Source organism: Thunnus thynnus, chromosome 11 (genome assembly GCF_963924715.1).
Source record: "Thunnus thynnus chromosome 11, fThuThy2.1, whole genome shotgun sequence".
Lineage (NCBI taxonomy): Eukaryota > Metazoa > Chordata > Actinopteri > Scombriformes > Scombridae > Thunnus > Thunnus thynnus.
Genome location: NC_089527.1, coordinates 24,780,581 through 24,803,746, shown reverse-complemented (window position 1 = coordinate 24,803,746; position 23,166 = coordinate 24,780,581). Strand labels below are relative to the sequence as shown.

The 23,166-nt window shown below is 40.3% G+C and overlaps 1 protein-coding gene across 5 annotated transcripts in view; it reads left to right on the top strand.

The window, feature by feature from the left end:
• The window catches only part of nalcn (sodium leak channel, non-selective), a 79,989-nt gene extending 62,824 nt beyond the window's left edge, over nucleotides 1-17,165 (top strand). For all 5 annotated transcript variants that reach the window (XM_067604056.1, XM_067604057.1, XM_067604059.1 and 2 more), the window contains 29 exons: nucleotides 2,249-2,385; nucleotides 2,949-3,090; nucleotides 3,681-3,754; nucleotides 4,982-5,083; nucleotides 5,202-5,271; nucleotides 5,469-5,560; nucleotides 5,744-5,866; nucleotides 6,071-6,127; nucleotides 6,667-6,787; nucleotides 6,870-7,001; nucleotides 7,442-7,609; nucleotides 8,238-8,342; nucleotides 8,915-9,021; nucleotides 9,108-9,228; nucleotides 9,363-9,461; nucleotides 9,666-9,759; nucleotides 11,450-11,556; nucleotides 11,693-11,767; nucleotides 11,877-11,996; nucleotides 12,089-12,157; nucleotides 12,252-12,400; nucleotides 12,545-12,638; nucleotides 13,134-13,266; nucleotides 14,101-14,216; nucleotides 15,222-15,379; nucleotides 15,578-15,728; nucleotides 15,838-15,987; nucleotides 16,123-16,240; nucleotides 16,555-17,165. In XM_067604056.1, coding sequence (XP_067460157.1) covers nucleotides 2,249-2,385; nucleotides 2,949-3,090; nucleotides 3,681-3,754; nucleotides 4,982-5,083; nucleotides 5,202-5,271; nucleotides 5,469-5,560; nucleotides 5,744-5,866; nucleotides 6,071-6,127; nucleotides 6,667-6,787; nucleotides 6,870-7,001; nucleotides 7,442-7,609; nucleotides 8,238-8,342; nucleotides 8,915-9,021; nucleotides 9,108-9,228; nucleotides 9,363-9,461; nucleotides 9,666-9,759; nucleotides 11,450-11,556; nucleotides 11,693-11,767; nucleotides 11,877-11,996; nucleotides 12,089-12,157; nucleotides 12,252-12,400; nucleotides 12,545-12,638; nucleotides 13,134-13,266; nucleotides 14,101-14,216; nucleotides 15,222-15,379; nucleotides 15,578-15,728; nucleotides 15,838-15,987; nucleotides 16,123-16,240; nucleotides 16,555-16,697 — 3,327 coding nt within the window. In that variant the 3' untranslated portion in view covers nucleotides 16,698-17,165. The remainder of the gene's footprint in view (nucleotides 1-2,248; nucleotides 2,386-2,948; nucleotides 3,091-3,680; nucleotides 3,755-4,981; nucleotides 5,084-5,201; nucleotides 5,272-5,468; nucleotides 5,561-5,743; nucleotides 5,867-6,070; nucleotides 6,128-6,666; nucleotides 6,788-6,869; nucleotides 7,002-7,441; nucleotides 7,610-8,237; nucleotides 8,343-8,914; nucleotides 9,022-9,107; nucleotides 9,229-9,362; nucleotides 9,462-9,665; nucleotides 9,760-11,449; nucleotides 11,557-11,692; nucleotides 11,768-11,876; nucleotides 11,997-12,088; nucleotides 12,158-12,251; nucleotides 12,401-12,544; nucleotides 12,639-13,133; nucleotides 13,267-14,100; nucleotides 14,217-15,221; nucleotides 15,380-15,577; nucleotides 15,729-15,837; nucleotides 15,988-16,122; nucleotides 16,241-16,554) is intronic.
• The last annotated feature ends 6,001 nt before the right edge of the window (nucleotides 17,166-23,166 follow it).

The window sequence follows — 23,166 nt, the reverse complement described above, 5'->3', positions numbered from 1 at the left end:
AATGGGTTAGCACATACAGTTAATGGTGATCTATGGCAGCTAATGGTGCACCTCCTCACCTTTTACAGAACAGCCTTGCACAGCATCAATAACTAAGGAAACTATACATTTGGTACCATAGCTGACAGGACTTCTTCTTACATTGGCCTCTGGACATTAATTGCCATGAGCTGTAATAGCACTTCACCACACAAAGGAATCGAAATGGTCCATGGTACAGTGGACTATTTTCCCAGAATAAAATAAAATTAAATTCAGTGTACCCTTTGCTTATTTATTTGCATGGTAGTGGGTCCCCGGATGCAGAATAAATTGAAGTACATGAATAATTGGGCCTCACTCACATTAGTCTATTTATGAAAGAAAGATTTTAATAGCAATTCTTTTTGAATGTCTAAGTCTGTTCCTCTCCCTACAGTTCTTCTTGCCCCTCTTTTAGAAAGGAAAGAAGAATGTGAGGGAAGGAGGCAATAAACAGAATCTGAAGTTGAAACTCAAGATTTTGAGACTGGGGTGGTCTTATATAAAGCTATGTGGATAGATGCCCACTTTGATGGAGAAGAACAAATTCTTTGAGAGGCTGAGGAAGCGAGTTGAACACAGAGAGCAACAAAGGACAATAGATGGCACAGAAAGTTTTGCTGTAATGGGATACTGCTGCAGATAAGGGTGTTGAGCCTTGGCTAAACTGTACATCTCGCTGAGTTGGCCCAATTGGTTAGGATATTTGGGAACTGAAGGGTCCATATTAATCCTGCGTTGTGTGTGTGTACATGCTGGATTTTGTTGCTTGCTTGTGTGTTACTTGCAGGGAATTCAACAACCAAATATACAGATACTATTTGAGATGAGTGCAGCACTTTCAACAGGTTTCACACAGAAAACTGCAGCACTAGAGAGAAGAGCACTATTTTGCTCAACACTTATTCTCAATTCTATGCTATTACAGTAGATTCAATATAAAAAAAAGCGTGTTTTAAGCCATGTTAAGGAGGGAGACTTATTTTTCCTCTAACAATCAACTTTATTTGTAATCATCCTTTAACTCTTCTGTCATACATATTCTCCCATACATTTCCTTCTGTCAACTTTTACTTTGACTTTTTTTGTCTCATGCTCTGTCCCCCTCTGTCTCCGCTTCTCTCTATCCTGTGTCTATCTCAGGAGTCAGAATATAGACAGAAACCCTGGGCAAACAAATGTCGGTGCATAATTCTGTCTTCACAGTATGCCACTCGCCACTCACCCACTCAGGGTGAAGAAGAAGCTCTCACATTTTAGTCCGCTAGAAAAAGAAAATAGATAGACAGATTTACATTCCCTCTTTTGTCAGGTCTTTCCTTTCCCTGACTGTTATCCCTCAAAAATGAGAGGCTGTTCCACTCATTCGGTTGCTCGCAGTCAGACAAGCGCAGACAGAAATACCAATACGCATGAACAGCGTGGAGGGACGTTTGCATCGGCAGACAGACAGAAAAACAGCGTGACTGACAGAGAAACGTTCACCGAGCCCAGTCAATATGTTTCACAGCGGTTGCCTGCTCGGAATGATAAGCTGCCATTCACCATTGCTCTAAATGCAGTTCACTTCCAGGCCTAATCTGCAATACATCAGGGGTTATCTCCAGGCACCCAGACAGAGAATACCTGCGAGGGAATTTCAATCAGCCTCCCCCCATATGTAATTAAATGGAAATAATTGGTTTCATTCCCTTTGTCATCTTTTTATTTTGTCAACCTGTGCCACTGTGCTTAAGTCTGCACACGTGCGCGTTATTCTTTCACTACCTTTTCTTTTCTCCATCAACCACTCCAAAGTAATCTTTCTTTTTTTCTTTTGTTGCCTTCTTCCATTCTTTTCTGAAAGTAAGTGGGATCTCATCCTAAACGTGGTTGTCTGTACTGTACTGTATGTGATGTGCATTTTGTATGTAAGTGTGTTGCTGCCATCATCAGGCAGAAACTTAAAGCTGCACTCTTAAAGGTAATATCTCTGCGTTTCACAGTTTTCTCTGGGAAAACCCGGTTTAATCTGGTGCTTTACTCCCGTAAATACCGAGGATGACTTCATGCAGTTGTCAAACCTTTCCACAACCCAAACTCAAGTTAACTGTGCCCCTCTTTCCCTTTGTATTGTTTTAATGCTTTTCTCCCTCATTCTCGTCATGCAGCTGACTCTCCCCTTTTACTATATCCGTCTTGCTCTTCTGTTGCATGCATTAACTGGCTTTCTCCCTTCCCCTGTTAGCTCAAGCAAAGTGAAGCCAATGCTGACACCAAAGAGAAACTCCCTCTACGACTCAGGATCTTTGAGAAGTTCCCCAACAGACCTCAGATGGTGAAGATCTCCAAGCTCCCGTCAGATTTCACTGTGCCCAGAATCAGGTACACAGTCACTGAGAGACGCACACCGAGTTGATTCTTACAGCATATTTGTTTGAGATTTTTTGATCTTATATTTCAAGCACCAGTAACAGTTGTTTTTTTGACAAGAGGAACTTGGTCATTAGAATGAGCATCAATATCCACTATATATATATATATATAGACTTACAGAAGCTCATACCACATCAACAGAAAATCAAAGAAAAAACAAGGTTTTATTGAGTAGTGATTACCAGGAAGTAGTGAGAGAACACCACAACAATGAGTACTAGAGACACCAATAATACAGTATTCTGCAGGAAAGCCTTTTGTATCTTATGCAGTTTTTAGCAGGAGAGCTTAACTGTGTCCAACACAGAAATCCCCTTCTGGAGCTCTTCTGCTGCAGCAAGAACTTCCACTGACATATTTTGCAGCTGAAAGTGTACTGAAATTGTTTGGTGTTACGATACAATTACGCTTATTTTTTTCTATCTTTAAGCAAATGGATTTCTACAGTAGGACACTTCATCACATTTGTGTGTGCATGTGTGTGTGTGTGTGTTATTTGTTGTGTACTCTAGGGAGAGTTTTATGAAGCAGTTCATTGATCGGCAGCAGCAGGACACCAGTTGTTTGTTCCGGCGTCTCCCCTCCGCTTCATCCTCCTCCTGTGACCACTCCAAACGCTCAGCCATTGAAGACAACAAGTATATCGATCAAAAGGTACTTTCACACACTCGTTCTCTTACTCATTTCCTCACTCTCTCTCACACACACACACCTACTGTGGATAGTGGATATGACGGTGATGACTCCATCCTCATGGTTCTATATCCAGTAGATAAACCACAGCAATAAGAAATACAGTAACGATAGCAAATTTGAGTGTTTACAGTGACTATGTTTACATGCACAAAATATTCCGGTTTTTCTTTCCATTGACATGCAGAGGGAAGTGATATTGAAATGACCAATATAAATGTATAATTACAAGCATATTCAGTACTTAGGTTGTCCCATGATGTTTACTACACTGCTGAGTCGTCCCTGTCAGTCCATGGCTGCATGTCAGGATATCCCACATGTCTTAATTGGAAAATGCTACATTCGGAATAAGGCTTAATTTGGAATATCCAAATGGATTATGACCTGTATCAAATTCAGAATATTGTCATATTCAGAATAATAGTGGAATATTAGTGTGTATGTAAATGTACTCAGTGTGTATGGTGAGTTTTTGGAAGACTACGGAACATTTAAAAAATCCCACTAATAGACTCTCACTGTTTTGCAACCGGTGTGTGCTCTCTCAGCTTCGCAGGTCAATATTTAGCATCCGAGCTCGTAACCTCCTGGAAAAGGAAACTACTATCAATAAAATCCTGCGGTAAGACATGTCTACACCTATTCAGTAGTGTGGTTTTGGTCATTTGCAGATCAAATGATGTCTTCAAGATCAAACCTGGGTTACATTAGGTTGAAAGGTTGCAGATGTTAAAATTGTTGTTCTCAGAAATTTACAGTGACAGTATTTCAACATGTAGTTAGTTATCTGATCCATGATAAAGTGTTGCAACTAAAATGCTGCAGAAACAACGGTTACATGTTGCCTGATTTTTTTTTTTCCCTCTTTTTGATCAAACCTATCCCAATTTTAACCTGCACGTCTAGACATCTTTTCACACCATAAAATTTTGGATTAACACCATCCCTGGAGACCCCAGCTAAGCAAATTGATGTGTTTAGTATGCGCCATCCACAGTCATAAAACACATCAAAGACTTTGAGTGTGTGAACTTTAATGTGTGTGCATATTAGATGTAGCTTTGCTGTAACAGCACTCTGGTATTGTTAATGCCTCTCTTTATCACACACATACACACACAAACACACACACACACACGTACACACAAGACACATGCAGGCCCTCTTCAGACTCATTTACTGTCGCAATGAAGGAAATGGATAATTTGCTGTTCAGCATGGCAGAGCTGGCACTAAGTGTAGATTAGCTCGCCAGCACCGTGTCCAATCTGGCTCGCTCTCCCTCTGCCCCTCCTCCCTTATTCTGTCAGTCTGAATGATAGACAGCGTATCAGTAGTCATAACACGTTCTGTCTGGCCTGCCATCTTCCACACAAACACACAATTAGGTTCACAGTCGCACCAACGTAAGCAAATATACACACAATCTAGCATACGCAAGCACTTACATACATACAGCCAATAAACAAGTAATCGCTTCGAGTCTGCATAAATGATTAAGGTATACACACTGCTGGTGCCCACAGTGTCATTAGCTCTGTTCTGGTACATGCCTCTGCTGTTAGCCAGAACAAACAGGAACACCCAGAGTCACACACACACACACACACACACACTGACTAATGGAATGAATGTTACCTGTTTCAAAATGATGCCCTGGATCGCTGCTATTATGAGTCCAGTTTTATACGGGCTACAGATACCTTGTTAGGTAGAAAGATGCAACAGATCCAGCTGTGTTGTGATTACCAGCTGGTGATCTGTTTTTTTTTCTTATCATGATATTAATAATATTCATGATATTCGATATGAGGAGAAAAAAAAAAATGTTTGTGTTTGTTTTTCCCAGGGCTTGTACCAGACAGCGTATGCTAAGTGGTTCCTTTGAAGGCCAGCCAGCGAAGGAACGCTCCATACTCAGTGTCCAGCATCACATACGCCAAGAGCGCAGGTCCGACAGCACACACACACCCACATACACACAGAAATGCAAACAAGCGTAATAACTTTTATACTAGATTAGATACTTCAAGTGTTTTTCTCTCACTGTCTGCTTTTTGTATCTTCAGATCTCTGCGACATGGTTCCACTAGTCAGAGGATCAGCCGAGGGAAGTCGCTGGAGACACTCACCCAAGATGTGAGCACGCAAACGCACACTGACATAACATATTGTACTGTGTGTTTGCATGTCAGAATAGCTTTCTCAAACTCGGCTCTAGTTGTTTATGTATTTATCCAAGTATTCTTCAAAATATCTAAGAAATATAAAAATCTAAGGAAAAACCTTTGCAAAAAATGTGTCACTCACTACATCTTTATTGTCTCTTTGCCCAGCATTCCAGTACGGTACGCTACCGTAACGCCCAGAGAGAGGACAGTGAGATCAAGATGATCCAAGAAAAGAAAGAGCAAGCAGAGATGAAAAGGTATTCACACACACACACACACATGTTCACAAAATATGAGCTAGTAAAAGTAAGTTCCCAACAAAAGAAAAATACCATCCTGTTAACCATTGCTTGTAGGCAACATTCAGTCCTTGCTGTGTCATTGATATACTGTACAATAACCGGTGTGTATCTCATCTCTCTGTTTGTGTGGCTGAACAGAAAGGTCCAGGAGGAGGAGTTGAGGGAGAACCATCCTTACTTTGATAAGCCTCTCTTTATTGTTGGTCGGGAGCACCGCTTCAGGAATTTTTGCAGGATGATCGTTCGAGCTCGTTTCAATGTGTAAGATCAGTCTTACGTTTGAGCTAATATAACTGTATAGGTCTTTATTTGTTGTTTTCCAGTTTCACAAGGCAGCATTTTGTGGTTCCAGGATAAACCATGAGATAAACATTTTGGAATTCAGTTTGTATTCACGATGTGTAACCTCCTTTCTTTCTGTCAAAATGCTGACAATTTATTTTATTTATATGAATTCATATCTAGATCCAAAACTGACCCCATAACAGGAGCAGTGAAGAACACCAAATACCACCAACTGTAGTAAGTCTGATGAATTATTGATTCCTTCACTCTCTATTGATCTGTTTATTCCACAACAGTAGAATACTTATTAATTCTGTAGCTTATTGCCTGCCTGTTGTGCTTCTCCAAAACTGCAGTGAGGAATGAAAACTGAAGTGAGGAGCTGTGAAATAGATCTCACCCATTATGCAACCTGATAGTAATTCAGCCAAGCTCACAGTCTCATTATTGAAGTGAGAGGCAGTCCTTTGCATCAGATACTATTGGTGCCAGGGGATTTTTACAGACATCCTGCTGTAGAACACAGGGCTGCGCATACATATACACAAAAAGATGTTTTCATTCTCACTTTCTGATAACTCTCCCCATGTATCCTCCTGCTCTCTTTGTCTCTCTGCATCTCTCTCTCTCTCTCTTGACTTATCCCTGATTGCGTGCTGGTTTGCACGCCAAATCGCTTTCTTGACCTACTTAAGCTGAATATACAATTACTTTGTGTAAATTCTAAAAAAAAACTGTGTTTTTGTGTAACTTTATTTATATGTGTGTTCCTGCAGTGATCTATTGGGCCTGGTCACCTATTTGGACTGGGTGATGATCATAGTAACCATCTGCTCTTGCATCTCCATGATGTTTGAATCACCTTTCACCAGGATCATGCAAGTCCCCACACTTCAGGTATTCAAACTAGATGGTTGCATGAACCAGCCAGTGTATGCATGAATGGAACATGTTGTCACATCAATGTTCTCTGTTTCAGATTGGGGAGTATGTCTTTGTGATCTTCATGAGCATCGAACTAAACCTGAAGATCATGGCCGACGGTCTGTTCTTCACCCCCACGGCTGTCATCAGAGACTTTGGAGGAGTGATGGACATTTTCATCTATCTCGTGAGAAAAAAATCTTCTAATTTAAGCGTCATTTAAACATAAAAATTGTTATGATCATAATGGAGGAATCATACTGGAAAAAAACTCTCTAAGGGTGGATCATTGGCCCCACTATCATCATTGCACATTTTATTAGCTTTCCAAAATAACTTGAATTCTTATGTGCATCTAATTTCCATGTTGATTGTGCAACTGCGCACAATCAACATTCCAGGGAAGTCTGATTTAGTCTTGGTTCAGTTGTGTTGTAGGAGAACATACAGTATCTGTCTTAGGTTAATTGTGATATGGGAATGGGGGACTTTGTTTATGTAAATAGAAGGCTATAAACTGTGACACAAGAAGACTGCAACAAATGATGAAATAGCATTAAAATATTACCAAGTTTTCTTGTTATTTTTAGTTTCTTCTTCCCTTGATCATTCATGTTGCTTCTGTAGGTGAGTCTGATTTTTCTATGCTGGCTGCCTCCTGACATCCCTCCTGAGTCTGGGGCTCAGCTGATGATGATGCTGCGCTGCCTGCGTCCGCTCAGGATCTTCAAGCTGGTACCCCAGATGAGGAAGGTGGTGCGGGAGGTTCTCAAAGGATTCAAGGAGATTTTTCTGGTTAGTGGCTAGTGTGCTTGCTACAATACTTAAGCTATTTTCATGTAAGTTAGTTAGTTGCTGTTCATTACACTTACTCAGTCAGTCCTGGTTGATATACTGTACGTTACAGATAAGTGTGTGTAAATGTGGGTGAACAGAGCTCACTCTGGTAAATGTTTAGCTTACAGTTGATCATTATATTCAGAAATACTGTAGGAAATAATTAGGAATATAAGTGACCTGAAGATAGAGCATTACCAGGACCATTAGCTAAATGTTTACAATTCACTGCAGTGCAGTATATCATTAAACATCATTTATTGAAAACTTATAATGATTGATGATTTGGAGAAAATGGTTGTGTGAAAAACACTGAGATATGTGAAAAACTAAGATGCTGCATTCTTTGGAAAAAGATTGGCAGCAAAAGATCCACGATTTATAGCACATCTCTTAAAATGTGGATTTTTGTTTATATTATTAGGAACTTACAATAGGTACTGATTCTCTCTGGGTCTGACTTGGATTCTCCTGGCTGAGGTCTCAACGTTCACAGCTGTCTCACATGCTTAGCTGTTTCTCTAATCTCACAGGCTTGGATTATGTTGAACTGTCTGCCTTAAACTCTTGATTGATTCTCCTGCAGGTTTCCATTCTGCTCCTCACACTAATGCTGGTGTTCGCAAGCTTCGGAGTTCAACTGTTTGCCGGAAAGCTTGCCAAGTGCAACGACCCCCATATCCTTAAACGGGTACAGCAAGAAACATAATCTCCTCACTAAACCACCTCCTCCCATCTCACGCTCCCTGCAGGAAACCACAAGAACAAGTAAAAGGGGTTTCCCCTTTAAAATCGATGATCCAGTGGTTCCTTTTATCCTATACTTTCTTAGAAACAGTCATTATTCTTATTTCAGCTTGTGCCATTATAGAATACATCTTACATTATATAAAAAGCCTTTTACAATGTTCTATATAGTATAATGGTTAAACATTAAATGTTAAAGTTAATTGGTAAGAAGCGTGCTAATGATTATCATGCATTAATATGATTGTCTTCAAACTGTTATAACTTTTTAATTTTTAAGATTCTTATTACGTTTCTTATTAAAACCCCTTATGCATTATGTAAAACCAAGTATAGCATATTCATTATTGTCATATTCTCAGTGTGTTTATCATTTTAGCAAATTAAATATTTTAGTATTTCTTTCATACAACAAATGCAGTAAACCACTTCACTAATACCTCTATTTTTCTGTTGTAGATGCCGTTCTAATGGTTGCTTCATTCTGTGTTTTGCTCTTAAACTATGCTGTTACAGGAGGACTGTTATGGTATATTTAGAATTAACGTCAGCGTTTCCAAAAACCTCAACCTGAGACTGAAGCCTGGGGAGAAGAAACCGGGTTTCTGGGTACCTAGAGTCTGGTAACACTTGCTTTTTTCACTACTGCTTGATTTAAGAATGTTTTAGCACAGCCAGTGATTAATATTTCCATTCTGTCCTCCTCCAGGGCCAACCCTCGTAATTTTAACTTTGACAATGTGGGAAACGCCATGTTGGCTCTTTTTGAAGTGCTGTCACTTAAAGGCTGGGTGGAAGTCCGAGATGTCATTATTCACCGCGTTGGACCGGTACTGAACCTGATCTTACTTTTCACTTACTTACTTCACACCTTCCACCAAAAATTTTTGTCTATTACTGTCTCATGTATTGCAACAGCAGTGTGAGTGTTACTCAGTTTAGTTTATTACCTCTGTGCTGGCAGATCCATGGCATCTACATCCATGTCTTTGTGTTTCTGGGATGCATGATTGGACTCACTCTGTTCGTAGGCGTCGTCATTGCAAACTTCAACGAGAACAAGGTAAGCACCTCATGTATCTCACTAAATAACTTCCAGCTATGAGATACAACTTTATACTTGATTAAGATTATGATTATTAAGATTATTCGGTGGTTGTTTTTGCCTTTATTGGCAGTGAAGAGAGTAGAGAAGCAGGCAGGGATGTCTGCAGTCCATCAGGACAACCACTCCAGGTTTTATATGTGTTGTGTCTCCCACCACCAGGGCACTGCTTTGCTAACTGTGGACCAGAGGAGATGGGAGGATCTGAAGAGCAGACTGAAAATAGCCCAACCTCTCCACCTGCCTCCTCGCCCAGGTACACACACATATTAAAAATGCTTTCACAACACACAACAAATGCTTTTTTAATCATTCTGTAATACAAAGCAGTGATAGAGTATCATACTAAACATTATGAAAGTCACGTCTTTGCCCCATTCGCTGTTTGATCATGTGGCGTGTGTGTGTTGGGGGGAAGGATTTATAATGACTCCCTATCGATGATTAGCAGCAGTAATGAAAAAAAGTGAAAAGGAAGACAGAACGCAAATGGCTCAGACACTGAATCATGCATGTCACAGCCTTCTATGTGAAATATATTTACTGATTTTATTAATTTTGACACCTCTGTTGAAGTAAACTACCAGCTTTATCCACACTAAATTTACATGAATGGACAAGCAGTAACTGGATAAATATTCAACTTGAATTTCATACATAAGCAAAGCCTCATAGTTCTATCAATAACATTTAAACATGGGATTACTGTGCATTTACATTGTTGCTCCTCTGTGATTGGAGTCGTGAGAATAGTTGAAGGTTCTCTGAGGCAGTGTGGGAAAACGCCTGTTAGTACAGCTGAGGCTGAGAACTAACAGAAAATCAATGGCTTCAATTTTAGTCAGCAGTGCCGCTGACACCAGCAGTATCAACCTGACTTTGATCCACATCCAAAGGCCCTCGGCACTGGCGCCACTCACTCACTACTGGCAGATTATTACAGCACTGAACTGGCCTTAACTCACATGGTCCTACTCAAAGTACTTGCAGAAATTGTCTCAGCGGTCAGCAGTCATTTGTAATCACGTTGCCTGTCACTGGATGTTCTTTTGTTAGAGCATTTTGTCAGGATGTTCTATTTGATGTTCATTAGACATTAAACTCCCTGCTTTGAAATGGACACCAGGGACAATTGTATCAAGCATTACAGCAGTTTTCAAATTAAAAGCTAGAATGCTGACATATGAGACTGGTTACGAGCATGAGTTTGGAATACAAGTGCATATGAAGAAGGCCAACAGATTTTTGCAATTTTGCGGTGTAGATGCAGCCCTTCTGCACCGTTGAACAATCTGGAGAAGTGGCTGCCGCAGCAGAAGTGACAAATGGAATATAGTATCACATCAACTCCTCTCATCCTGTTTTAAAGCAGCTAAGAGAGAGTCCCAAGGCACAAATATACACCATCCCAAATATGAATATACTGTGCCTTAAACATGAGTATAAAGATTTCCAAATATGCTTCATGGGATATATTATGAAACGTTAAGGACTTTATCTTTGAACTTAAGATTGTGTCATTTAAGTTCAAAGAAACCAAAATATTTGAGTATCTGTGAGTCTCTTGTGAAGTCAGTGATGTAATACTAACCTCACTATGCAATTTTTAAAATCCAGTGCACATTTGCAAGATGGTGTTAGTCTCTTTCACCGTATTTTAAATATCTACATAAATATGTGTGTGTTAATCCTCCAGCGCTGTAAAGTATTATCACACTGACAGTACCATCCAAGCAGCTCACGAGTGCCCTCTGCAGGCTACAGGGATACTACCACAGATTCAAGCTGTACACCACTGCCACAGCCAGTGTAGACATTCAAATGTGGTCATTAAATTTTCTCAAACCACCCCAGCTGCTTGAAAACATTGAAATAAATAATCAAGAGAATTTTATTGTCACTATGCAGGTTTCAGTTAAACCTTGTGTTTTCTATCTGCCTGACAGAAAACGGGGGTTTCCGGGCCAAGATGTATGACATTACCCAGCACCCCTTCTTCAAACGAGGCATTGCTGTGCTGGTGTTGGCACAGTCAGTGCTGCTCTCAGTCAAGGTATGCAACATGTCATTTCACCTATACATGCTTCTTATTTTATTTTATAAGATTTTTTTTGCATGTTGAGAACAATTGGAATGTGCCATATGTGTAAAATGTGAACATACTGACGTGTGAATCTGCTCTTCTTCAGTGGGATGTAGACGATCATGTAACATTTCCCCTTGCTACCATGTCGGTTGTCTTCACCTTTATATTTGTCCTGGAGGTGAGCCTGTTATCCTGTCTACTCATCCGGCTATTTTAAGGTTTTACTTTGATTGCTTCCTCTGAGTATAGATATCCGTCTAAAGTTTTGTATTGGTGTTGTTACCCAGGTGACCATGAAGCTGATAGCTATGTCTCCAGCGGGTTACTGGCAGAGCCGACGGAATCGCTATGACCTACTGGTCACGTCACTTGGTGTCATCTGGATAGTCCTGCACTTTGCCTTACTGGTTAGACAAATTGCTGTCACATTAAGGGAGGACTTAATAAAGTCAACTTAATGTATTTTAGCAAATAATTTCCTTCTATTTTTTTCCTTTAGAATGCATATACCTACATGATGGGCACATGTGTGATTGTCTTCAGATTCTTCACAATATGTGGGAAGCATGTGAGTACATTTCTGCCAAAAACTCAGTTCACTGTATTTTGCTGTGTTTTTTAACAACAAAATATACTTCTGAATGTGTGTGTGATGTCTAAAGGTGACGCTGAAGATGCTGCTGTTGACTGTGGTAGTAAGTATGTACAAGAGCTTCTTCATCATCGTGGGAATGTTTCTCCTTCTCCTCTGCTACGCATTTGCTGGCGTTGTTCTCTTTGGAACGGTCAAATATGGAGAGAACATCAACAGGTAAGGATTGCATCTTGTGTTTCTGTTTATTGACCTGTCTTTTATTGTTTTGCTTATTCTCACTGGTGAGCACTGCAGACTGTATACACTACAGCAAAACCCCTTATTTATAGAGTTGTCTCATTCTGTCTTCCCTAATTGCAGGCATGCCAACTTCTCCACAGCGGGCAAAGCTATCACTGTTCTCTTCCGTATTGTCACAGGGGAAGATTGGAATAAAATCATGCATGACTGCATGGTAAGATGGGCTGTGAATCCAGCACACATCCACACAGACAAAGCAGCAGACCATCTAGTCCCAATCTGAGAAAATATTGTATATTGTTTGTATTATATTTTGTGTGGGAAGGGTCACTTCACTCTAATTTCTGCCTGCACCCCAATACAATGGAGGTGAATGGATATTTGTTTGTGGTGCTCACAGCAAAAAATCACAGGAACTCCCAATTGTCTATGTTACATTGGATAGTCCACAGACCTCACTCTCAGCAGTTTCCACTGGAACTACATTCTATTGATTAAATAGTCCTAATGAAAACTGTTGATGTGTCTAGATATCACTACGTAAGTTAGAAAATAAATAATAATAAATAGTAAAACCCTTTAATAACCCCGTAATATTTCAGGGGACATTTGTTGTGTTTTATGTGTTATATTTTATAAAAAATTGTAATTTCTATTATTTTAATGGCTCATATGTTGATGTAACATGTTTTGGTTGTTCTGTCCCCAGGTACAGCCCCCATTTTGCACCCCGGATAAACATCGCTACTGGGAGACTGACTGTGGCAACTACGCCGGAGCTCTTATCTACTTCTGCTCTTTCTATGTCATTATAGCCTACATCATGCTCAACCTACTTGTAGGTCAGTGTGTTTATTTGTATTAATCACATGGTGGGAATAAGAATCTGTTCACACAGACACATTACTGAGACTCACCTCCAATTTGGAGACAAAAAACTGGTCACCATGAAGTAACACATAACATTTATGGTTAAGACTTGGTTCTTGATTAAGGTTAGGGAAAGTCCCAAGGGAATGAAAGAATGTAAACAACTTAAGTGACAAAAAAAGAGATGTGTGCGGGTGCATGAAAGACATTCAAAAAGATAGCTAACTTGGCAGCACCGACAGCCTTGGCAACAGCAATATGATCTACAATGTGTATTCTCTTGGTTTTATGGACTGTATATGTATCATTCTCTTTCCTATGGGTTGTAATCCATTCAGGGAAAGACACAGATGGTGAGGCATAAACCTTAGATACTTATTACAATACAAAAGCTACTACTGATCTTTCGCAAGGAGCACTTTATCTAAAGAAAGAAACCCATTAAAATCACACACACAAGAAAAGCAATTCATGAAAAAGCAGGAAGCGCATGAGTGAAACAAATCTATCAAATGCATTGTTTTCTTGCTCTAGCTTGTGCTATGAGTTTTATTATTAATATATGTAACAGTCTGGGTTTCAATCAACCCATTATTGTGATATGATTCATTTTGTCTCCCAGAAGCTCTCATGGCATCATACAATAAAAAGATGTAGCACTCTAAACTGCAGCAGAACAACTTGCATTCATTGTTACAGAAATACAGTAAAGATGATTGATGCTGCTCGCAATGGAGACTACATTGATATTGTTATTATGGAACATTTCTGTCTCTGAGTATTAATATTACTTCCTATTGCTGCAGCCATCATCGTGGAGAACTTCTCTCTGTTCTACTCCACTGAGGAGGACCAGCTGCTGAGCTATAATGACTTGAGGCACTTCCAGATCATCTGGAACATGGTGGATGACAAACGAGAGGTGAGAAATTAACAATAGGAGAGAGGATTTAGCAGAGGGGAGAAGGGACAGTTGCATATCTGTGAGCAAAGGATAATATAGAGAAGATAAAAGCAGGACGAGCTAATGAGAAGGGCTGAAGGGAACAAAGTATGGCATTGAGTAATAAGAACAAAAAATAATTACAGCAGTGGGTGCTGGATTAGGAATGTAGACCCCCTCCTCTTTATCTATGATGTCAACCGGATGTAGGCTTCTCTTTTCAAGTCTTTTCGCAGGCATGTAGAATTATATCGCACTGAACAAGTATATAAAAAGCAGCCTATAGCTATATATGTTGTCCCACCCCAACCCTATTCACTGTCTCCAGTCACTACCCCTACCTGTGGTCTGACATCCCACAAAAAAACTCAAAAAAACTGCTAACTCCACCAAGCCATCCCCCAAAAAACACAAAAAGGGTCATTAAGTGTTGATGTTCTCAGGCTTTTAAGGGAGCCTCTTAAGGTTAATTAGATTTTTTTTCAAGTTTTATGTAGCACAATAAATTCATAGTTTATGCCTGGTACGTGGGGTGCAGCCAACTTATTCTTGAAAAGAATGAGACGTCAAGCAAGCAGAAAAGAAAAACCTATGGATTATTTATTTTATGCAGAACAGTGAGGAAAAGAGGAAAAGGTTCTACTTACTTTCTTTATATAATCTCTATAAATCCTTCGCTCACAGAATTTACATATTAGGCAGACCTTTCAGGCTCTGCCTTCCTGAGTAGTATATTTGCCTAATCATAGATTCCAAATAAGGCAGTAAATGGATTCAATTGTAAGTTTGATTTAAAAACATAAAAATTAATTGAGAATCTGACACCAAAACTCCCAACAGTTTAGGATCTAGACTTAATTATCCCACTGATACTGTTCCTTATCTTCCTGATATGTGAAATATCAGATCCCATGTACCATCCCATCTTAACTATCATCTGCCATCTTTTGAATCACCTTGTGACGTCTACGGCTATTTCTCCAGGGTGTCATTCCGACATCCAGAGTGAAGTTCCTGCTGCGTCTGCTCAGAGGCAGGTTGGAGGTGGACCTGGACAAAGACAAGTTGCTGTTTAAACACATGTGCTATGAGATGGAGCGACTGCATAGCGGAGGAGATGTGACCTTCCATGATGTGCTCAGGTGACCATGGAACACCACATACAGTACACGCACATATACAGTAATCAATTTTCTTATAACAAAAATTACCTGTGTGAGTAGTGTATTTTTTATTGAAAGTCCTGATGAAATAATATTTCATTAATTATTTCCCTCTGTTTGCTGTATGTCTCTGTGTTTGGTGTTTGTGTGCATGTATGTGTTTCTGTAATCATACAGCATGCTGTCGTATCGCTCTGTGGACATTAGAAAGTCTCTCCAGCTGGAGGAGCTGTTGGCCAGGGAACAGCTGGAGTACACCATTGAAGAAGAGGTTGCCAAGCAGACCATACGCATGTGGCTCAAGAAATGCCTCAAACGCATCCGTGCAGTCAGTCTCTCAACTGAAAACACACAAACATACTTTGTGGGTATACGTACAGTATATCTCCTCACACACACACGACACACTGAACACATGTGTCTGTGTGCCTTTGCAGAAGCAGCAGCAGTCATGTAGCATTATCCACAGTCTGAGAGAGAGCCAGCAGCAGGAGCTGAGCCGCTTCCTCAACCCCCCCAGCATAGAGACCACAGTGCCAAGTGAAGACCACAATACTAACAACCCAGACAACCCCTTGCAGCCTGAGGTAAAGCCCCACATATGTACCAACAGTGCGCACACACTCACACATGCTCACAGCTTGACATATAGCAAGCACATCATATAATCTGCAGGTGTGCGCTTGCACTGGTGAAACAAAGGATATCTCCTCTTTGTTTAGATGAGTGGTCTCCAGCAGCTACTGAGCCCCACGTTGTCAGACAGAGGAGGCTACAGGCAGGACTCTTCAGACCTGGGGAGACCACAGAGGAAGCTGGGACAGTGGCGGCTGCCTCCAGGTGTGTACGCCTCCGTATATTGTCTCTTTTTCATGTGGCACAGATCTGCAGAGGACGATCTGCTAAAGTGAGTTAGAACTGGAACAAAGTGTTACTCAAGTGTCTCTCCAGAAAACTAGTTCTTTATTTGACCTTATACTGCAGAAAAAGTGATGTATTTATCTAAATAAGTCAGTGAAAAACAAACTCTTATTTATTGAAAAGGCAAAGGCCTTTTTCATGTGGAACTGGAAATACAAAGACGAAGAAACGCAGGTTGAAGTGACAAGAGTCAGGCTGTGAATCCTCTTTTCTGTGCGTATGTGTCGTGTTAGGTCGTACAAGTGTCAAGTCCCATGTGTACAAGATGAACCCTGTCAACGATGAAGCCTCCTCAGGGTCAGAGGTGAAGAAGTGGTGGACCCGTCAGCTGACTGTGGAGAGCGATGAGAGCGGCGACGACCTCATCGACATGTAGAGACGAGGCGCAGCACATCCTGCAGTTTTTTACAGATGAGCTGGGATGCTTGCTGGCTGAATCAAGTTGTTTGATTTCTTCTAGCTCTACCCTGATCAATGACAACACTTTTTCTAATATTTTTTTAATCCAGGTTTGGAACTGTTCAGAAAGTACGGTAGGCTGTGTGTCGTTGAGCAGCCATTCGTTGAGCAGCCTTTTTGACATGCAGTGACAATTTCATACCTCTGGGAAACGTATTACTTTTCCTCTGTGATTTCCATTCTTTATGATTGCTGAGTTTTTCTATGCAGGTATATATGGTGTTAAAGCAGATTGTGTGATGACTGTGACCAGCAAGGACATGTTGGATTTATGAAATGAACCAAGACACTGCTGCTGTCTGTGTTTTTCTACTGTTATGCTGTTTCATGTCAACATTTGAAACCAATAATTGTGGTGATACAGCTACTATAATTTGTGATGTCCTTTCATGTCAATGCTTTGTGTCTGTTCTTCTGTTCTTCGTTCATGTTTCTAATGTTGTCTCTTCTGGTCTTCAGTATTAATTGCATAAATATCGATTTTCTTATAGACACTTTATACTTAAACCAGGCCTCTTGTTCTAGTTGGTAGAACATGAAAGTCACTCCAACATTTAGATTTATGACTGTGAATGTAATTAAAAGTTAAATCTATCTTATGTATTTGTGTGGAGTTAAAAACACAAATTATTTTATAAATTATTATAAATCTTTAGCTTTATCAAGTATTCAATTATTCTAATAAAGGCTTAAGCCTAATGAGCAAAAGATTTGTGCTTTTTTTCTATTCACATTATATTCATTAGCAGCTTTGGTGCAAAGAAACTTACAGGTGCATTCAACCTCCACAAGAATGTTTTCAATATATTTGAGGCAGGCTGAAATAATCATATAGTTACAACAATGTTTCTCCAAATTTGGTGATTTGAAATTGTTTATAGATCAACTGAAGGATTTTAATACTCCTTCACTGTTCCCTTATGCGCTTAGAAAGCTTCTGATGTTACACGACACATTTAAAAACTCATTAGACTATCTGTAAAAGGCATGGTCGCAAAGCTGAAAAAAGCTCATGAAAAGTTGATGTTTTCAAGATACATATTTTTCACAGGACAGAGATGAAAGTTGTATACATGTGGGAAGCGACTCTTTTTTTATGGTGGACATTTTGGAACTTGAACTCACATTTTAGAAAAATGTTAGTGTGAAGATTAATTTACATCACAAACAACTCTGAACAATGAGGTAGTAAAAAGCATTTAGACAAAATCTGTGGCATCAGTCTCTCCAAAAAGGTCAACAGAATTTGAGTAAAACGAACAGCAACACAGTACCAAGTCATTGTCTAAACTAAGTTTAATTCCCATTTGCACACTTTCCATGGAACTGAGGAGGTTCTTCACTCACTGATAACTGAAAACCTGGTCAGGAAGCATGGACGCAAAACACATGTGACACAAAACACATATGACAACCTATCTGAAGGATAACATAAAAGATAACACTGTGGGGACTGTGAGGAATCAATGTCTACTCATTCAGGCTCATTGTATGTACTCACTGGGATACCTGACAACAGACACCATCCACACTTCCTCACAGAATTGGTTACTGGTGTCTACAGAAAGGAAAAATCTCTGACTCTTTACACTACATCACATGCAGCCTGAATTACCTGAGTCTTTTCTGTTGTTTTGGTCATTCTGTGATTCCTTTGCCTCATCCGTTGTTTTACACAGTAATTCCATTCAGTTTATGAGGAACATAATAACCATTCTATGAATAAAAAACGACGTAGGATTAGACTAACGAAGAGGGTAATTGAGTGGACAGATGCTGTTTAATGATACTCCTGGCACACATCTGCTCAGATCAAACACTCAGTGCAGACGCCTTCTCTTCTCTGGATAACACTGCCCTCTCCTGGATAGGCTACATGCTGAGCTTCCCGGATAAGCTGTTTAAGTCCCCCTTCACTCAAAAACGTATTTTGTTCTTTGTTGTACTCGGGTGTTTGAGCTTCACTGTGCAGGATGATGTATGTGCAGAGTTTGACACTAGAAGTCCGTTTTCACATTCAGCTGCTACAAGTACAGAGTTTTTCTGTGTTCACCTTAAATCTGAGTTTAAGGGACGGGCCTATGAGTATCATGTGTGACATCACAACTAGTTTAGAAGCCAATCGTCATCCAGTATGCAATTTACGCAGGTGTGATGTGGAAGCTTGTAGTCTCCGGTTCACATGCACTGAGAATTGACTTTTCAGTAAAGTAGGAGACATCTTTTGACCATTATTTGTATGTTCATGGATTATGGATTTGGGAGGATTTATTTGTAAGTTTTTATAAGGTTAAATACAGTAAAAAAAACATGAAACACAAATTATTAGTCATTAGTCATCAGTCTTATTTTGATGTTGCATTTTTGTTTCTGTAGTCTAAGTATATAGTCCAAACTTTTTTGCTTTGAATTGACTCAATTCTACAATTTTTTTCAGGCTGAGCTGAATGGCTGTTCCATTGGACTACATTATATTGTGCAGTTCTTTTTACTCCTCTTATTAGAAAGCTATCCTGGTGCTTTGCACTGTCTCCATTTCATAGTGGTGACTGATGATAACAGTCCTGTCATCTGGTATGAGCAGCTTGCTGTGGATCTAGATGAGCTCAGTTTCCAGCCAGCCATCCGGGTCAGCGTGCAGTCCATAGAATAAAATGAAGTTGATCCAGAAGGGCAGTGTGAATACAGCACATACACACAAACACATAAACAGAGGTGTCTGTATTAGCTACTCATTTTATTCCTTGTGTTCCTTGATCATGTATTTCTTTCTAGTTAATTCGTCAAACAATCGCGCTGGGTTAGATTTGAGCTAATTGACTAATGCACTCACATTCATAATGCCGGGTGCAGCTAGAGCATTTTCCCTTAACAAGGGCCCTTGTTAGACACATAATTAGCCCATTAAAGTAGACAGGGTCTTCATTTGTCCATTCAAAAGCCCAGTAAGTTGATGGAGTGTGTATGGGGTTGGCTGGATAATGAATGTGAGGGAAAGCAGAGAGAGTTTAGAGAATCAGCTGCCTGTGGGATGCCTACTCGCTCTATAGAAATCATGACTTACTCACACATTCCAGTCTCTCGATGACTGAGTGCTCCCACCGACATATGGTCCTGTAGGGAAACAGTGTGACATCAGCCCTCTTGCCAATCAACTGTCTTTAATTTCTCTTTTCTCGCTCTTTCTTCTCCTCAACCATCGCCTCTTAAGCTCCACTTAGCTCAGAACTAGCTCATCAAAGGGCTTTTTCTCTTTTTTCTCATTTTCGCCCTGCGTGGTAGAACACTTTTTTGTCTTTTAATTGCCTCTGCATCACACTGGCTCTTACGGGGCCTGTTGTTTTTACCCTCTCTATTGTAATTTGCCCATCTCTCCCTCGTGCATGTCCACTGGTTATTTAGGGCCTAATTGAGGCACTTTGGTAATTGAGGAGGAAGTTCTTAAGTGCAGAGGGAGTGGAAGAGTGTCTGTGAGTCAAGATTACCTGTAATTAAAGTACATGATGGCTTTGATGGCTCAGTCCCCTCCTGTTGAGATGTCGCCAGGCACATAGACTAGAAAATGCCTTCTCTGCCTATACTCCAGTACAAGATCACCACACACAAACATACATGCAAATACTGCATGCACCACTCTCTGATAAGGCCTGATAATATTCATTAACTAATGCTTTATAGATCTGTTATGAACCATTAATAAGGACAAATTTTGGGTTGCCAGGTTGTGGAAAATCCTCCTTCAGCATGACTCTTTGCTTTTCTTTTCAGCCAGTTCTTTAATTCATTAGGGCAACCCCTCCAATGGACCGTTTGACCACCACAAAAATCCATTTATAAACAGTTTATAAACATTTACAATTAAACACTTGATGGATTATTGTAAGAACCTTTATTAATAATTTAACACCTAAAGTTGTGGGTAACTTTAGCTGATGACTTTTTGAAAATGGAGAAACCCACAACCCTTTATTAATGATTTACTAACATTCAAAACAAAACAAATCAAATAACGAGATAACGGGAAATACAATACACATTGTTTCATGTGGGTTTTTTTTATGTATTACTGTGTCATAATTAAGTAAAAGATGTTAATTAAGGGACAATTATTTAGCTTTTTGTCTTCAGTAACTGAATGAATTGATTTTCGTTGTGTTCGTTGTGGCATGAGTTTTCCATGCCACATTAAAATCAAATAACAACACAGAAAACAAAGTGAAGAGGTGTTGTCCAGAGAGCTGCTTATAACTGCAAATACTAAATGCAAAGCATCCCCACAAAGTACTTGATTTGTACTCATAGGTTAGATTTGTGGCTGTAAACTTGGGATTCACACAAACAATTGAGTTCTGTGTGAATGTTTTCCACCCACAGATAGACTGATAGATCTGGACTCTGGTGCCTTGGCAATGAGTTTTCCAGCCTTTTTCTCCATCCGGTTTGACATTGACACACTGACCTGGCTGTAGTGCAGGTAAAGGTCATGCTGAGTGATGTCTGTTACAAAAGAAGCGGTAGGCATTTTTGGTCTGCTGGTCTTTGAGCCTGACATTCTTGTAGTAAATAAGACTGGGATGCAGCTGCTTAGGTAGAATGGGGACTGTTGTCCTAATCTATCGACTAATCATCATTTGGGCAGGACTCAGACCTGTTGCAGTGATTGGGGTGGCTCGGTAGCTCATCGGAGCCAGGTGAGGATCTGACTGGCGCAGGATCCATTTAGCTATGGCTAACACTCCTTTCGGCTGCCCCATTGACCTGTGGATAGTGAGAACTGCATGTTTTATTAAGTTGTACATCTCACTTAATTGTCTGAAATCCACTGAGGTGAACTGGCTACCGTTGTCAGTTGCCAGATCCAATGGGATCCCCCACCTTATAAACATGCTTTTCATATGAGAACTGACTTGTTGACTGCTTGTGGCGGGCAGGTGTGCAATCTCAATGCAACATGAACAGTAATCCACCACGACAAGGTCTTGTTTTTTCCGGTCCGATTTTTTGCCATGGTCCATGTGGCAGTGGCGTGGTAATCAATGGCTCTCTCCTCTGAGTAGGTTTGTTCGTCAGGTAGAATTCAGATGTCTTGGCCAATCCCTGGCCACCAAACTGACATGTGGGCCCTTCTACAACACTTAGTGAGGCCCTGATAACCTTCATGTATCTGCGAGAGTACATTTTCCTGCAGAGGAAATGACAATCCTATCATCATACAGAAGGAGTCCCTCAACTTCTGATAGGTGAGCTCTGGTGACATGGAATATGTGCAGAGTGTGTGGTATTTGTGATACCTCTACAGGCCAGCCTATTTTGGTGTTGCAAGCAACTGTCTGAAGGTCCGTACCCTGGCTAGTAGCCTCTCTGATAACGTCCAATCTGTCACCTGTTATTGGTCTTGTTGATATGACTGCACTTAACATCGAGTTATGTGTCAGGTACACCACTATCCCGCAGAGGGTTGCAAGACAAAGTGTCAGCCACAACAAGCTGCTTTCCTGGGACGCGGACAGCTTCAACATTGAACTTCATCAGACGCATTAACAACTGCTGGCATTTAATTGGCACTTTGTCAAGGTCATATGAATTTATCAGAGGGACAAGCTGTTTATGGTCTGTTTGCAAGCAGAATTTTTCCTTGCCTTGTAAGTACCTCACAAACCACTCACATGCCCAAGCACTTGCAAGGCATTCTTTTTCTATCTATCAGAGCAAGTCCCAGACCGTAGCTACTAGCATCTGCACTAACCTCTGTTGGCTTGGGCGCATCATAATATGCCAAGACAGGTGCAGTGGTCAACATAGCTTTCACTTGTTTAAATGCTTGCTCATGTGCCTCTCCTCAAATCCACAGAGCATACTTTTTTAATAGGCTGTTAATGGGGTGCATGATAGATGAAAGGTCAGGGAGGAACTTGCTCAGGTACTTGATCATCCCAATCCTCTGGCATAGCTCCGTAACGTTAGTGGGGCTGGGCAATTCTGTGACAGCTCTGACTTTTTTAGTGTTGGGTCTGATACCATTTTGCCCGATGATGTGTCCAAAATACTGGATTTCAGATTTCCCAAAATTACACTTGTCCTTGTTCAATTTTAGTCCTGAAGCTTTAATGGTTTGCATTACTACTCTGAGGTTGTGTTTGTGGTCCTTTTTATCCTTGCTGAAAACCAGGATATCATCCATCACCACCACAGTGCCTGCATGATCTCTCAAGAGGGTGCTTGTCACAAAGACAGTGGAGCAGGTGGACCCAAATGCAGGAGACGGCAGGCAGACAGGATCAAAAGCACAACTATGAAAATCAACAGAAACTGTGACACAGGAACAGACAAATTGATCAGACGACTTGACAAAAACTGAACTGAAAACTGGACTTGAATACTAACTG